At 25.3% G+C, this 16224-nt stretch overlaps 1 protein-coding gene across 1 annotated transcript; it reads left to right on the forward strand.

Annotated features, from left to right (window-relative positions):
- The first annotated feature begins 11825 nt into the window (after positions 1 to 11825).
- LOC145844812 (uncharacterized) lies at positions 11826 to 15030 on the forward strand. Its single transcript, XM_082952267.1, has 3 exons — positions 11826 to 11916; positions 13992 to 14183; positions 14558 to 15030. The coding sequence occupies exons 1-3, from the start codon at positions 11826 to 11828 to the stop codon at positions 14875 to 14877; spliced, it is 603 nt and encodes a 200-aa protein (XP_082808393.1). The 3' UTR covers positions 14878 to 15030.
- The last annotated feature ends 1194 nt before the right edge of the window (positions 15031 to 16224 follow it).

Genomic DNA, 16224 nt, shown 5'->3' on the forward strand with positions numbered 1-16224 from the left:
TAGTTGAGCTCTTTAAGTATGTTTTCTTAAACAATGTTGCATAAATGAGTATATCAATAACTAGGTATTTTAATATAAGTTATATCTTTATAATATATTATGATAATGTTCCAATTAAAAGAGTTATGTAACATTTGTGAGATATTTGAGTTAATTGAGTAATTTTGCTGCACAACTGTTTTGTCATTTTCTATTTGTTTTATTGTTTACTTGTAGCCGTTCATTAAGAATAAAACATAGTTCTTGATTTTTATATTATTTGTTAAGTTGTTAAATTAAAACGCTAATACAAAAAGAGTTAAAAAAAAATTAATGAATGTAAAAGGCTATGATTATACTGTTATAGTTACATACAACAAAAGTTTTCGATAAGTTGCATACTAATGTTTTCAAATAGAATCTACTTATGAATTTATATTAAGAAAAAATACTTCAAGGTATTAATAAAACTATAAAACGATAAAGTCTTAGTTTTTGGATTTGATCTTTTTGGTTTTTATAACATTTGTGTTAGTTTTATACACAGGGTGGCCACTAAACTTGGATAAACCTGGTTTGATAATTTAGGCTAAAAAACCTGGGATTTTAAACAATTTTTATATGTTAAGTAGTAAAAATTCGATTGACACAATAAATCTATCATATTAATTAAAATATTTTGTTATCATCAAAAAATTTTTATTAAACAAACATTTAAAGTAAATTTGCAATATCTTTTCAAAGTTGTTATGCTTAACGTGTACTGTCAAAAACCCGGAAAAAATTTACAAAAAACTAGTTGCCACGCTGTATATATCTATATATAAAAATGCTATATGTTCAAAAATCTTAACTTTAAGCATTTTTAATATAAATGATAATCCATGTGCTTGAAATTTTAAATAACTTCGAGATTTAATATTGATAAAAAGTATTTTTATTTTGATTACAGAATTCTAGATTATATTTTTTGTTAATTAGATATTATATTATGCACTTTATAAAACGGTTATGATTTTAACCAGAATTGTATTATAAAGTGAGAAATTTTAAGAAGTACCATACGTAGTTTCTAAAATATTGCATCAAATTGAAAGTAATTGAAATATTTTGGAATATTTTAGTTATAGTATTTGTTTTCAAAGATGAAATTTTTAAAGCTCCTATATTGTTAGTTAGTATTACGTTTTTTATTTTACTAGGTCAGAAAACCTACATATAAACACATAGTTTTGATAAGTTTTTACAAAAATTAACTAATTTCAAAAAATTAAAAAATCAACTAACTACTGGTTTAAAATATAAAGTTTCAAGAAGCTGTACATTGTAAATTTTTTAATCTGGTAATTTCAAATTAAGTTAACGTAATATACATTATAGGTTATACACATTTGTAATTAAGAGACTTAGTTTTCCACATATTTTTTAAACTTAAATGTTTTTTAGCTTGAAAAAATAATATATAAATTATCATATAATCTTCTTTTTAAGAACTTAGCCTTAAAAAGTGTTTCTCACCTAAGAAATATAATTACAGTCACCTCTCGCGAATCTACGCACGTTGTTTTCATAGCAAAAGTGCGTAACTAAACGAGAGGTAGCAAATATGCGTACTATATTGGCTGTTTTCGTAAAACGCATATGATTAGATACTATTTTGAGACTTTCCCACATATTTGTTTACAAAAATAGTTTTTACTCAAGTCATACATATATGTTTGAAATATTTAAATATTATACTTTCATGAATATACAATTTTTTTTTTTACTTTTATCCTTTCCCACCTAAGATTAAACTTGTTTTGCATGGTTTTAGAGAAATATATAACTATGAACAAGTTAGCTTTAAGTAAGAGGTTTATTGAATTGAAATGAAACTTCATTATTTATATAGATATTGTGAGGTATTGAAAGTTGTACCTTGTTTAATTTAAAAGCGCAAAAAGAGTCTTAGACACTTTACTGTAAAGAACCCCTTCAAAAAATTCAGACAAAGCTAAAGTGGTGGAATGGTAATGTCGAAAGCCAAACTGAGAATTATTTAAAACTTTGTTTTTAGAAAAAACTGTACAGGCGATCATAGATTACTTTTTAAGTTATTTTATTTAAATTAGATAGAAGTGAAATGGGTCTATAATTTCCTGATAAAGTTTTTAATCCTGATTTAAAAATTGGTATTGCTTTTGCGAGTTTTAGGCTGCTTGGATAAACTTGGCTTTTGCAATTGTAGATCAAAAACTAATTGTCCAGTTAACGGTGAATGCCATACTAAAGGAGTCATTTATAAAGCAACAGTTATGCACAACAATAAGGAAAATATTTACATTGGTTCAACTGGAAGATAATTCAAAAGCAGATTTTATGAACATACGCAATCCTTTAGAAATAAAAGAAAGTATAAGATTAAGTAGATTTATTCTTAAAATCAAAAATGGCAACGTTGATTGGAGAAAAATGATAAAATGGGAGATTATTCATCGCAGTAACAATATAAATCTAGTAAAATTTGCACCCTCTGAAAATTGGAGAGACTCGAAATTGCATTTACAGACAACAACAAACTTTTAAATTAGAGATCAGAATTGCTGGGAAAATGTAGACATTTCACAAAATTTTATTTGAAGTCTTAATTTACTAAATTTAAGTTCAATTTATCTACCTTTGTTTTCATTATATAGTTTTGTTTTTTGTTATTATTGTTTTTATGTTAATGAAAATTTTTCTTGCTGAAAATTACTAAAATTTAATTAACTAATTACCTAATCAACTAATTACTTATCTAAAACTATATAAAGTGTTTGTCCATTGCAACTTGTTAGTTTGTTTACTTTTTTATTTGTGATCATCGCTCTAGCGTGAAACATTTGTTAAGTAACAAACTCAATTTAACATTTGCCTTAATTGTACTTGGATAAACACCTTCAAAAAATGCTTGGTTAATTAATTTGGTTAGTATTGGGGATATAATTTTTTTTACTTTTTTACTTTCTTAAGGATCTTTCAGGGTTGCCACTCGGTCAGGAAAAGTCAGGAAATCAGGAAAAATTTAAAAAAATGACAAAATTCAGGAAAAAATGGGGGGTTTTGAAAAAAAGTCAGGAAATTTGATAAAAAAAAAAAAAAAAAGTCAGATTTTATCAGTTTAAATTTACATAATTCCTTGTTTTCCAAAGCCTTAAAATAGTAAAAATTAATTAAAGGTCCTTTAAAGTCAGAAAAATTTTTTCCTAGAAATTTACAAAAATATTTAATTTTATTGCAATGCGTTCATCTGGTATAAATTAGTAAAATATCCTTTATAAAACTGCAAAAATTTTCTATTAATATATTGTACAAGTACTCTACTTGAACAAGCAGATTTTGTAAGCTTTTTAGTATTGATGATCTGTAGCAAGGACACTTCCATAGTGAAACTGTGATATATAAACAAAAGTTTATCTAGCATAATTTTAGAATCAAAGTGTTTTTTGTTTAAGTAAATAATTGAGTTCTTTATAACTAAGCAGTTAGTTTAGTATTTTATGTAACAAGTTAATGTGTATACTGAACCGGAATGCAGAACAGATGAAGGAAACCATATCTTCATTAGATGAAGAGGTTGAAGTGCTAATAAAAAAACGAAGAAAATAAATTTTAGTACATACATTTAATAAAACATTATTTGATTAAGATCTTAATTGTTTTAAAGTTTTAACTGTAAAAGTTCGTTATTGTTTTAAGGTTTGAGTTGTGAAAGTTCCTTATTGATTTAAGGTTTGAGTTGTGAAAGTTCCTTATATGTCCTTTGTTTATCTAGATACATTTATGCTAGGAAATACTAAAAAATTGTGTCTTTTTTCAGACAAGCTGTGTTTATAAGGTAATAATACAAGTATTTTGCTGATATAGCTGTTTATTACAAACATCAATCATACACAGATGGTTTAAGTGATGTACTGGAAGTTTGATGATAGAATTCAGCGAAAAACTGTTTATTCTACTGTATTGAAATTAGATTGAAAACTTTATATAGTTTCAAGTGTTAGGTTATGTATTTTTAATAAGTTTAGCTTAAGAGTTTGATTTAAAAAAGTCAGGAAATTTTTTGTAAAAAGTCAGGAAAAAGTCAGAAAATTTTTCTCAGCTTGAACAGTGGCAACCATTCTTTACAGATATACAATCTTCACCATTTGCTTTGTTTGGATCTAAACTTCTGATTAAATTAAATATTTAGATTCTGTAACATCAACCCAAAAAATATAACAAGCAGGATAGCCAAAAAACCTAGAACTTTGAACAAAAAAATCTAGAAATTTAAACAATTTTTACATGTAAAGTAAATAAATTTCGATTTTACACAAAAAATCTGTCATAAAGATGATTTTATTTTTGTTAAGAATCTTATTAATAAGTTTATTTAAAGTAGATTTACAATATTTTTCAATTTTGTTATGCAATTAATACAGTTGTTTACCTTAATCTTAATAATATACTAAAAATAAACCCAAAAACTTGTACTTTTGAAAACCTTGAAGAAATTTCTAAAAAACCTTTAACAAGACTGTGAATAAATAGTCTATTAAAACAAATAGCTTTTGTAATTAAAAAAAAAAAAACTTTATATTAAATTATTTTTATGAAGCTAATGTTTTTGCCAAAACTAAAACTGTCACAACTATTAACAAATTTAGAAATAATGGATGATTTAACAACTAAAAAACCTTAAAAATATTTTATCATTTACAATTCACAAACTGTCAAGAAATTTTCAACTTTTACAGCTATATGATTTCAGAAAAAAACAGTAAAAAATTCTTTTAGTGTACAAAAAATTGTTTTTTTTTAATTATTTTGCTAACTTGTTTTATTATTGCCGTTATAAAAGATATATAATTTAACAGTTTAACTTTCGGTAAATAAACTATCTTAAGTTTAAGATTAAATAGTGCAACTTTTAATTAATGACAAATTTTTCTTTAAATAAACATTTCTTTATAATTTTAGAGTAAACAAATAAGGAATATTTTAGTAAGTTTAAGAGAACTATACATCAGAAGTTTCAGCATTCAAATAGTAAATATACTCAAAACGTTTGTCAATGTTCTAAACTGTTAAGTTTGATATATAACAATGTTTATAAGATATATAAATATATAGAATGTTTTTTCAATTATTTTATAAAAAAAAAGATTGAGTTGGGAAGAACAAATTGAAGTTTAAAGCTCGTTTTAGGACGAAAATAGACGACCATCAATTTTTTCAAGGTAAAAATATCTTTATTTACAACACTTTTAGTTATCTCAGAGATTAAGGACGGGCAACGTTTTTAGTCAGCATGCCAGAGTTGAAAAAAATTAGCCCTTGCCGGGCCGTAACATTTTAATTTTATTCAATTCACAAAAACTACTCATATATATGATTTATTTCGACAAAATACTTGTTAAATGTGATCTTTTTTTACTTTATTCTAAGTAAATTTAAAATCACTGTAAATTGTATGTAATTTTTGCCTGCTCTTCATTTTTGATACCAGTATATCTAAAGTAAGTTTCATAACTTGATCTTGCGGACTATATTTACATGCTTGCATTTATAGATTTCGCCCTCCAGATTCTAACTATATTTTGAAAGCATCGGCCCGCAGACCGTAAGTTACCCACCAAAGGTAAAAAAGACTTAAAAATATAAATAATTTATTAGTTTTGTATTAAATTTTAACTTACATATGTTATAAGTTCCCAATAGATTTTAGATCATAGTAGTTTTTTAAGTTAATGACAAAATTTAAAAGTTTAATTTTATAAATATGAAGGAGATAAAATATTCTTATTCAAAATACATAAAATTGTTCCTAACGTTTAAAAAAAACAAATGATATAATTCAAGTATTTTATTGAAAATGACAAAGTATTATTAATACAAATAAAATTAGCTTACAGCTCCTAAAATAATCTGAATCAGTAAAAAACAATATGTTTGGAAATTATATAGTGATAAAACTTATTTTAAAAATTTAAGTAGCATAAACATAACTAAAAAAAGCTAAGAACTCTCAAGAACATCTTAAACTTAAAATTAAAACTTAAATATAATATATGTTTGTTGCAGTCACTGAAAAGCTAAGTTTTGAAGAGCGTGCTCCTTTAAAAAAACTAATTATTACTTGTTAAAAACGTATTAACTATTAAATTAAAGATGTTCTGTTTGGTTGTAATCAAATTATAACAAGAAAATAATTGTTTTACTTATGTTATTGCAACTGTAAACGATCTATTAAGATTGGAGCTGAAATAGATCGATTTTAATGTGGTGTTTATCGAAAATATGGTAACTGATTGCCAATTTACTTTTAAAAATTAAATATCTCTGTCTGAAGCTGACTTGTTTTTAAGCTTCATAACAAAACATCTCAAGTTACGTTTATTTGTTTCTTATGTTGACAAAATTTCGTCAAAAGAGCTTTTTGGCGTTTGACGCTTTAATTCAGTAGCCTTAATTACTACGATTAGACAAATGTTTGATACTAGTTTTAGTTTATATGTTTTATTAAGCTTAGGTTTAAATGTTTTAAAAATAATTTAAAAAATATGTTTGGACTGCACTATTTGAGTAAAGTTTGCAAAGTAAAATTTATTGTATTAATAGATTGCAGGTACTTTATAAAGTAATTTAGTGTGTTTAAAATCTGATAAAGTTTAGAGATGTCTCATTATACTTTATAAAATATATAATAAACATTTAAAATAACAAGTTTAACTATTAAGATTTAAAGTTAATATTTTGCTAATAAAGATCCTAGCGAAGCAAGTTCAATGGAATATATAAAAACAAATTTAAAAATAAAAACTAAGTGTTTTCATATCATTAAAATTATAAAAAGTTTATGTTATAGTTTATTGAACGACGAAAAATACGTTAAAAATATTTTGTCCTAGGACCTGGTGCAGGTAAATAATGATATGTCACATGTCAAACATCTATATTGTTTATAAACTTATCAATTAAGTTGTAACAAACTTTTTAAAGCAAATCTTACAAAAAATTTTGATTAAATACCTAAAGTTTAATTGAATACCCAACTTAAACTCTGAGGAAAAATATTACATTCAAAACCAGTCGAAGACGATTTTTATGATTTATAAATATATTTTAAGTATCTTTAAACAGTGCAATAATATTTTTTAGAAAAGTTTAGGTAGTTTAACATGTGCAGATAATTTATAAAATAAAAATGTCCTGGACATGACGTTAAAAGGTATACAAGTGGTGTACTACTCGATAATCGAAAGTATTTTCATGTGCCAGGTCCTAGGACCAAATATTTTGAGCGCTCTTTTTTTGTCGTTCAATAAACAATTTGTAAAATATTTATAGTAATATCAAAATTGATGAAAAAAAAAAAAAAAAAAAAAAAAACTATTTATATTAAAAAAACTTTTTTTTTTTTTTAATCAAAAAAAAAGCAAACAATACCTAATTTAAGGATTTTTATTTTTTTTTCAGATTTTAAAACATTTTTACAAAACTGTGTCTGTAGAATATAATATAAGACAATTTTTTTAAGCAGGTTTTGTAATGAAACGATTTTTCTTAAAAAGTGTACAAACGTGAAATGACCGAAAAAAATCCTTTATGAGTTTCAGTATTTTTTTCATAAAAAGTCCAACAAGTAAGTAGACGAACGTTCAAAAATATTTCTTAATGAATTATATATCTTTATTGTACTTAGTTACTTTAAACAAACCATAAGCTTCTTAACACTTTAAATTCCTATTACTCCAACTATGCACGTATTTATCGAATTCAAACTATGAAATTTATCAGTTAAGTGATCCAAAATAATTATTTAGGTCAAACTATAAAGAGTTTTCAAAAGAAAAAGGTTCTTGATGTATTTAATAAACAGTTTTACACAAACAAGGTGTTTTTTACATAAAATTTTCTGAAGAGAAATTCATTACTTAGTACTCATTGCTGCAATATCTAATGTTTAAAGTTTTTTATCTTTCACTTCTACTTTTAGTGTTTATGTAAATTAATTTTTTTTTATTAATAAACAAGTTACCAGTTTATTATAAGTGGTTACAACAACGTCTTTGATAGGTGTAACTAGTAATATATATTAAATTATTCTCTAAACTGTGGATATGACAACTACAGCACCAAAGCTCCTTTGATTAAATCAGTTAGTTAGCACAGATGCGACATAAAGGTGATAGGAAAGATCTAGTTTGTTCTATCCAACTATGTTAAAAATGCTTTAAACGATTGTTTTTTGTAAATTTTATGTCAAAATAGTCTCTAACATGATTCCTTGCAAAAGTTTAAATGGTTAAAGTAAAAGTAAAACAGTTTGTTGTTTTTTCAAGTCTTGAAAAGACTCTTTTTTTTTAGTGACCTGCTTTTAAAAATTAAGCAGTTATACAAGAGATTATTTTAAAATTGAAGAGCTGACATTTATTTATTTTGAATAAATCATAAAAATCGAAAGTCATCTTAATTAATTTTATTAAAACACAACTATGATTCAACATATTATTTTTTTAATGTTAAGCCCAAACGGTTTTTTGAACAAAAAACAATTTAAAGGTTGTAAGAGCAATATGCTCCCAAAAAAAACCCTACATGCTTGTGTTACTGTAAAGCATAAATAATACATAAACATTTTTAATCATGTGTTACATATAAATTTATGTATTTATCAATTATTGAAAATTTTTCTACACAACTAAAATATTAAAAGATGTATAAATGCAGCAAACATATTAAAATAAAAGATTTTTTTGGTAGCACAAACTCTAATCGATATATACATATATATATATATACTATTTAAAAAAATTTAAGAAAGTTTAGTTTATTACATGACATAAAGTTTTTTTTCTCAGAATATCATAAATGTTAAAGCAGTACTTAAAGTATTTATAAAGTATTATTGGATATATCTAATTATATTCAGATTTTTTCATTCAGGATTACTAAATCTTTTAATGCGATGTGTTGGTATGTGTACAAATACAGTAGTTATACCTTATATCGTTTTAACATTTCTTATATGTAATTAGATTAGATTTTAGTTTGTTTGTTTGGTTTTACGTAAAATTTTTTTACTTATTATTTTTAAAATTTCTAATAAAATATTTTCATTAATTTATAGTAATAATGATTTTTAGTATTAAGTAGTAAATGTAGATCATATACACTAAAACACATATAAATTTAATATAAAGGTTATAAAACAACAAAAAACGGTTTAAGAAACGGCATAATATTCAAAATATATGTATAGAATTATTGTTTTTAAGAAATTGTGGGTCTTTTTCACTTTACTTTGACAGTACGCTTAATATGTATGTTAAGTGAATTTTCGAAGTACTTAGTTTAACTTTATTTAGGTATATTTGAAATCTGATATAACATTCAATAAAAAATATATTTGGATTAAAATACTTAGGCTTATTAGATAGGAATCGTTACACAAAAATAGACGATAAACTAAAAATATGAAAAATTAAAGCTATTATAATATAAATAAAATATTATAAAAGTTGTTTAACTACAAAAAACAAATTAAGTTAAAAAGAACAAAATAAAAAAAACGTTATACTGCTTAGGGTAAAAATTAACATATTACTCAGTACTGCTATAAATATTGTATAATGTTTTTTCATAATGAAAATTTGTAAGAGGTTAACAAAAAAACGAAAATGAATAGACAAAAATGCTTTATAACACCATATAACAAAAGCAGTTAAACTAGACCAGTTTTGTTCTCAAATATAAATCCCAGGATAAAAATTGTGTTTTTTAAACCTTAAAACTGGTTTACTTTAATTTATAAAGAGCTGTTTAATTAATTAGTTGTATCTTAGCAAGTTTATTACGACCGGATAACAGTTTTTCTATTAGTTGAGATTTTATCAACTAAATATTTAACAAACTTTTAACTACGGATGGTTAAATTTAATAAGTACTTTTTACCAATGTTTTCTTAAAGTTGCTAAGTATATTAAAAAAAAAATAGTCTAAATAATTTTTTAAAGCCAAGTTTAAGTAGAGTCTTCAAAAAAAAGTTTGTGTGAGATTATAAAATACACTTTTTCATTTAATTACTGTAATTTAAATACTAAGATTTGTTTATTTGTCCCTTATAAAAACTTAAAAAAACTACTACAATTTTAAACTAGTTTTTCCCTGTTCAAAACAATGTTTTGTTAGCTTTTAAGGTTTTATTATAACTTGAAAACCAGTATGTTAGATTATTTAATTTTTTGTATTTTGCAACATAAACTACAAAAGCAAAAATTTGCTTTACTTTGTTTAGACCTTTTCGTTTCCTTAAAATCAAAAGCATTTTTCATAGTAAAAAAGAAAAATATTAATATTTTTAACTGTTTAAATTACAAAAGTTTTACTAGTCGACAACATTTCACTTGTATATTGGTAAAAATAACGTCTAAAGTGTTTATACCTAAAGTTAGTAAAATAATCATTAATAGGCTATATTTGTTATTGGTATAAACATTATGTTAATTTTATTAGCAACTTATCCTGGACTCCGTATGACTCAATAACTGATTATTTTTTGTACACCACCTTTTAAATCGTTCTAAAAGTTTTAATAGTTACCAACTTTAAGGCTGTCTAAAACTAAAATTGAATGTTAAAAAAACTAAATTACTTAAAAAAACTGAGAAACAGGAACAAAGCATTAAATATAAATATTGTATACTAAAAGTATATTTATATACTTTTAGTCAAAAAATAAAACTAAAATTCAAAACAAAAATAGTTATAGTCTAGTCTACTAGGTAATTTTAATAAAATTTAAAGTTTAACTGTATCATTGAGTTTTTATTTCTGAAACAAAAAATGTTTGTTTATAATCAAATCTTTTATACAAATTTTGACAATTGTTTATAAAAGTATATTGTAGTGGTTAAAAATCAAAAATTGTTTGAAAAAAATTGTGACTCATGTTTGTTATACTGCTGTTGCTTAATCATAAAATGCTTGCACAGCTCATTCTACAAGTCCTTTTACTAATGCAACATAATTACTATTTTTTTGTTTACTATATAAATTAGCATGTTTTCTAGGCATTTTTTGTTAATAAAGAAAGGTATAAGCTTAGAATTTACTTCTGAATTAGTATTATTTTTTAGTTTGTGTTAAATTAGATTATATCTAGAAGCTTCTTTAAAGCGTTTGTTTTAATTAAAGAGAAGTTTTTACTCATTTGTAGTAATTTTATGTAACTTTTTCTAAAGTCTATATTCTAAAATAAGAAAACGGTTATCTTATTTATTTGTTTTTTAGTTTTAACATTTTTAAAAAATCAACTAAAAAAATTTCGACTAAATTAAAGTCCAAGCTCATTCCTACGCAAAACCTCTACCCGCGTGGTATGATGCTGTAATGCCGTAAAAGTTTTGTATATCGTGCTCACACAACTATAAAAATTTTAATTTAAAGTTTGACCGCTGAAATTGCACGTTTGCCCAAAGTACGTTTTGTGCAGGGATTAAGGAGATAAACACAACCTTTTATTTATCCATTACAACGGTTTATCCGGGTCCTTGAGCCCACTTCCATTTGTTAGAGCTTTAGCCACATTGTCTCAAGTCAATTTGCTTCAAGCCGTCGCATCTGAAATTTTCCTTTTTATGAAACTCCGCGGAAACGCTTTCATGCTCACAATACGTTGACCAGTCTATAATGACGTCACATAATGCTTTTCAACGCTACGCATTTTTTCCATGTGTTTTTTTTCTACTAGAAAAAGTTGCTTTTGCAATTGAACAATGCCAGTTGAATTTGTTTTATTTGAAGTAGGTTAGCATAAGTTAAAAATTGTTTTTAAAGACATGGGCTCTCTGTACTCGAAAATGGTCGGCATCTTCGAGGGATTTACAGCTCATCCGGCGAGAGCAATCATGCTTGGACTTGATAACGCAGGTTTTTTATTACAGTTTGTACTTAGAATTTTTACTATTTTTACTATTTATTACTAAAACACAGAATTGGCTTTTAACAATTTCTAGAAAAGCAATAGCTTTTAAATTCGGTTAATTTACTTTTTATTATTGTTTACGTAATACTTTGAAATAGAAAAATTTACGAAGCATTTTAAAACTTTAAACACTAGTCATTTATACTTTGTTATTATTTATAAAAAAGTATCAATCGTAGCAACTTTCATAAGATTTCATAAGTTATCAGTTTTTATAAAAGGTTTATTAAAAAGTAGTATTTATTTTTTTAATACCATACTAAAAATATATATGTAATAATCTCAAATAAATAGTTCACAACTAATATTAGTAGCATTACGAGTTATTAACATCATTGACTTAAAACTAAAACGGCCTTACATGATCATTAAAACTTTTTTCAGTTAGAAAAAAAAGTTTATGTATGTATTCTAATGCACTTTTTATGCTCTTTTGTCATATTTGTCTTATGCAGTCGATAAAAAAAACAATGAATATTATTGAAACGTAAATTGAAGTAAAATAATCTTTGATATAAAAAGTTGTTTTCAAACAAATTTGCCTATAAAAAGTAAATTAATTCATGCTTGACTAACAAAATACAAACTTATGTTTTCACAAAAAAAAAACTAATTATACTTTGTGCTAATTACTGTTTGCTTGAATAATGCTTGACTTTGATATATTTAAAATTTTTTACATAGAGTACAACTCCAAGTTACTACTTAAAAGTAGTAATTAAGCTATTTATACTGTAAATATTTTGGTGAGTTAGAACAAAAAATTATTTTGGAAAAACAAGCAAATGTTCGAGTTTTAATTAAAAGTTGATTTATTGTATAGCCAACGATCTATACTCTATAGCAGTGCTTCTGAAATGGGGTTCCTTGGAACCCTAGGGTTCCGCGACGCCTATCAGGGGTTCCGCGAAGCCTTTCAAAATTTAAAAAAGAACATTTATTTAATTAAACATTTTATGTGAAATTAAAATTAGGGGTTCCGCGGAAAAGTTGTACTTTGGAAAAGGGTTCCGCCACTAGAAAAAGGTTCAAAAGCACTGCTCTATAGCAATAAAAATATGAATTCAAATTTTAACATAAAATCAAAACTTTTATAAAAATAACCTTCTTAGTGTTATACTTATGTTGATTTTAAAATTATTGTTAATTTTTGATTAAGCTTTAAAAAACTAATGCTAACCTGAAGTTATAATGTTTTTTTATGAACATTTTTTAACTAATTTTTGTTCCTTTAATCGAACCTTTGTTGAATCAAAAATTTATTCCAATTCAATTAAGTTAATGAAAAATAGATTTTGCTTACATATTGCTTATAACTGTATTACATATTCTTTTTACAAAACACAGAACTAAGCAGTCCTAAGACATTAAGATTTACTCATTCTTAAGATAAAAATGCATGATTTGATTTTTCTTGGTTTGTTTATTAGAAAAAATCATAAAGTTTCATCAAGTTAAAAACAATAATATCAAACAATTTAAAACATAAAGGTACGAATCTCATGAGTTTATTATAAACAAAGTGATGTTGATTTACTTACTTTTAATAACTTGTTTGCGTACAGAATGTAATAGACTAACGCTGTAAAATAAATAACAGCAAGTCAATACGTATACAAAAAATCGACCTGATAGCTTTAGTTTCTTCTTAATATACTTAGTTTGTTTAGTTTTTTGACTCTTTAAACTAAATCAATACTCATATAGTAAACTACTACAATTTAATTGAAAATTTGTTTCGAGAACAATTAACTTTTAAATATAAGTTTCAAGTGTTAGCGTTTTGAAATTAAGTCGAATTAAAAAAAAACAAATTCTTTTAATTAAGAATTTAAAAAATTTAAATTATAAATCTGAAAGGTTTAAAAAACTTACTTTAATTTTGAATTATTAAATATATTATTTAATCTATATACAGACTGCAAAAAACTAAAAAATCCAACAAAACTATACCCTTTATTTCTTCTAAAAACTAAAATAATTCATACCCTTAAAAAGGTTTTAAACTTTTTCTTCACAGGCAAAACGACGGTACTGTACAAGCTGAAGTACCAGTGCAGCAAAGCCACCCCGGTCATCGATACCGTGCCCACCATTGGCTTCAACGTGGAAACGCTGACCCCCTGCAACGGGCTCACACTCACCCTGTGGGACGTCGGTGGTCAGTTCACAATAAGGAAGTTCTGGAACTACTACTTCAACAACACGAACGGTCAGTTTGACGAGTTGTTTTAGGCTGAACGGTTGTGTATTGAATACTATAGTAAATAGTTTTTATATTTGTTTAAAATTAGAGTTTAAATTTATTTTAAAATGTTTCATACAAAACTTTGTTTGGATTTATTTCGTCTGTTGTACAGTTCTTGAGAAAACTAGTTGAAATATTCTAGATTATCAAGTTTTAGATCTTCATTGACGTTTAATTTTCATTAAAAAAAAGAAGGACTTATACTACTGAAGAGAGAAAATAGTTTTAAAAATCCTTTTTAGCTTCTTTAATTACCATTATAAATAAAAATACTCAAAAATTTGTTTAAAACAAGTTACTAAAACTCAAACAGCTCGTTTTTAACGAACTATTCGCAGGCATCATATTCGTGGTTGACAGCGCCGACAAGGACCGGTTCAAAGAGGCGGCGGAAGAGTTGCACGCCATAATGTCCCAGGACGACATGAGGGACGTCCCCTTGATCGTCTTCGCCAACAAGCAGGACCAGGCGGGCGCCGTCCCGCCAAAAAAGATCGAGGTCGCGTTCGAAATGGACAGTTTGGAGTGCCAGTGGGCGGTGCAGGAGTGTTGTGCCCTGACGGGGGAGGGCTTGTGCGAGGGATTTGAAAAGCTTTCCGTGTTCATAAAGAACTACATCGCGTACAAGCAGTACCATGGCAGCGCCCAGTTCACTTAATATGTGGAAAAAGTTGTGAAAAAAAACTAAGTTTGGTGACTGTTGATGGATGAAGACCAACCTGTTGAAGTTTAAGTTTGTATGAATGTTTTGTTATGAATTTGTTTAATGTGTAAATAAGTTTGAGTTTTTAAGTATTTAGTTTTACAAAAAATATAAATAGTGTGTCAGTTTTACTTTTGTATAAAAACGTTTTCTTTTAATTTTATTAGGACAAGAAGATTGTGATTTTACTAAAATTTTTAAAAAAGGTTACTTTGTATAACGTTCATTTATGTAAATTAAAATTTGTACTTATTTTGAAATCACATATTTTACTTAAGAAAATAAAATTGTAATTAAAATATTTTTCAAATTTTTCTTCTGAAAATGTTGTTATTTTTTAAACAAAAAATTTAAAACCTGAAAGCATACATTGTGAAAATTTCCACCTGACTTAACTTTAAACTTTCATTTTAAAGTTGTTTTAATATTAAGCGTTAGATTACATACAACTGTATAAAAACATTTAAAAACGATGAAAGTTTGCATAAAGAGGTTTTTATTACAGAGAAGTATACTTATGAATACATTAAAAGCTTACAACAATCGTTTTAGTTTTGTTCGTATTTTTTAAAGTTATTTATTCTAATGTATTTTTCTTATTCATAAATAATACTAAACCAAGCCGCTCCTTTTACGCTTTAATTTTTTACAAATAATTATACAAAGTTTTATTAAAACTTCAGTTGTCTTAGATGGTGCGTAAAAAACCGTAATTAAGTCAAAAACCTTTTGTTACTTCATCTCATTATGTTATTTTATCCTGACATACATAAGCAATGGCTAACTAAACTTAAATTCAAAGTTTTTATACTTTGGACTGATGATTAGGTATCAAACAAGTTCAACCTTTCTAAATACTTATCTGAAATGATTTTTTAGTACTGTCATTCTTACATTACTTTGCAAAATTGTTCCCACACACAACTTGTTTCAAAGTGACAGTGACATGTTAAGGTCAATTTAGCGCGAACGAGTTTTGTTTCGCGTTTTGCCTTGTTATTTGGTGATTTATTAGAAAGTTTTTTTATGAAACTAGACTTGAATGATAACCTTTTGTGAAACTTTGCACTTTAATTTCTTAGAAAAACAATTATTTTAATGTTCTAGTTATACTTTCTTTATCGTGAAAGGTTGTATTTCAAAATAAAGTCCATAAAAATCATTGTTGCTGCTTTTTTATAAAATGTATCTATTCCGCTTAATGATGTGTGTAACTAGTTTCGGCAGCTGCAGATTTTATTGAACTGAATAGAGCGTCAATGAAACTTAATATTTTAACATTTAAAAACCGTTATTTGTATC

The sequence above is a fragment of the Thalia democratica genome, chromosome 1 (assembly GCF_965202585.1).
Source record: "Thalia democratica chromosome 1, ktThaDemo2.hap1.1, whole genome shotgun sequence".
Lineage (NCBI taxonomy): Eukaryota > Metazoa > Chordata > Thaliacea > Salpida > Salpidae > Thalia > Thalia democratica.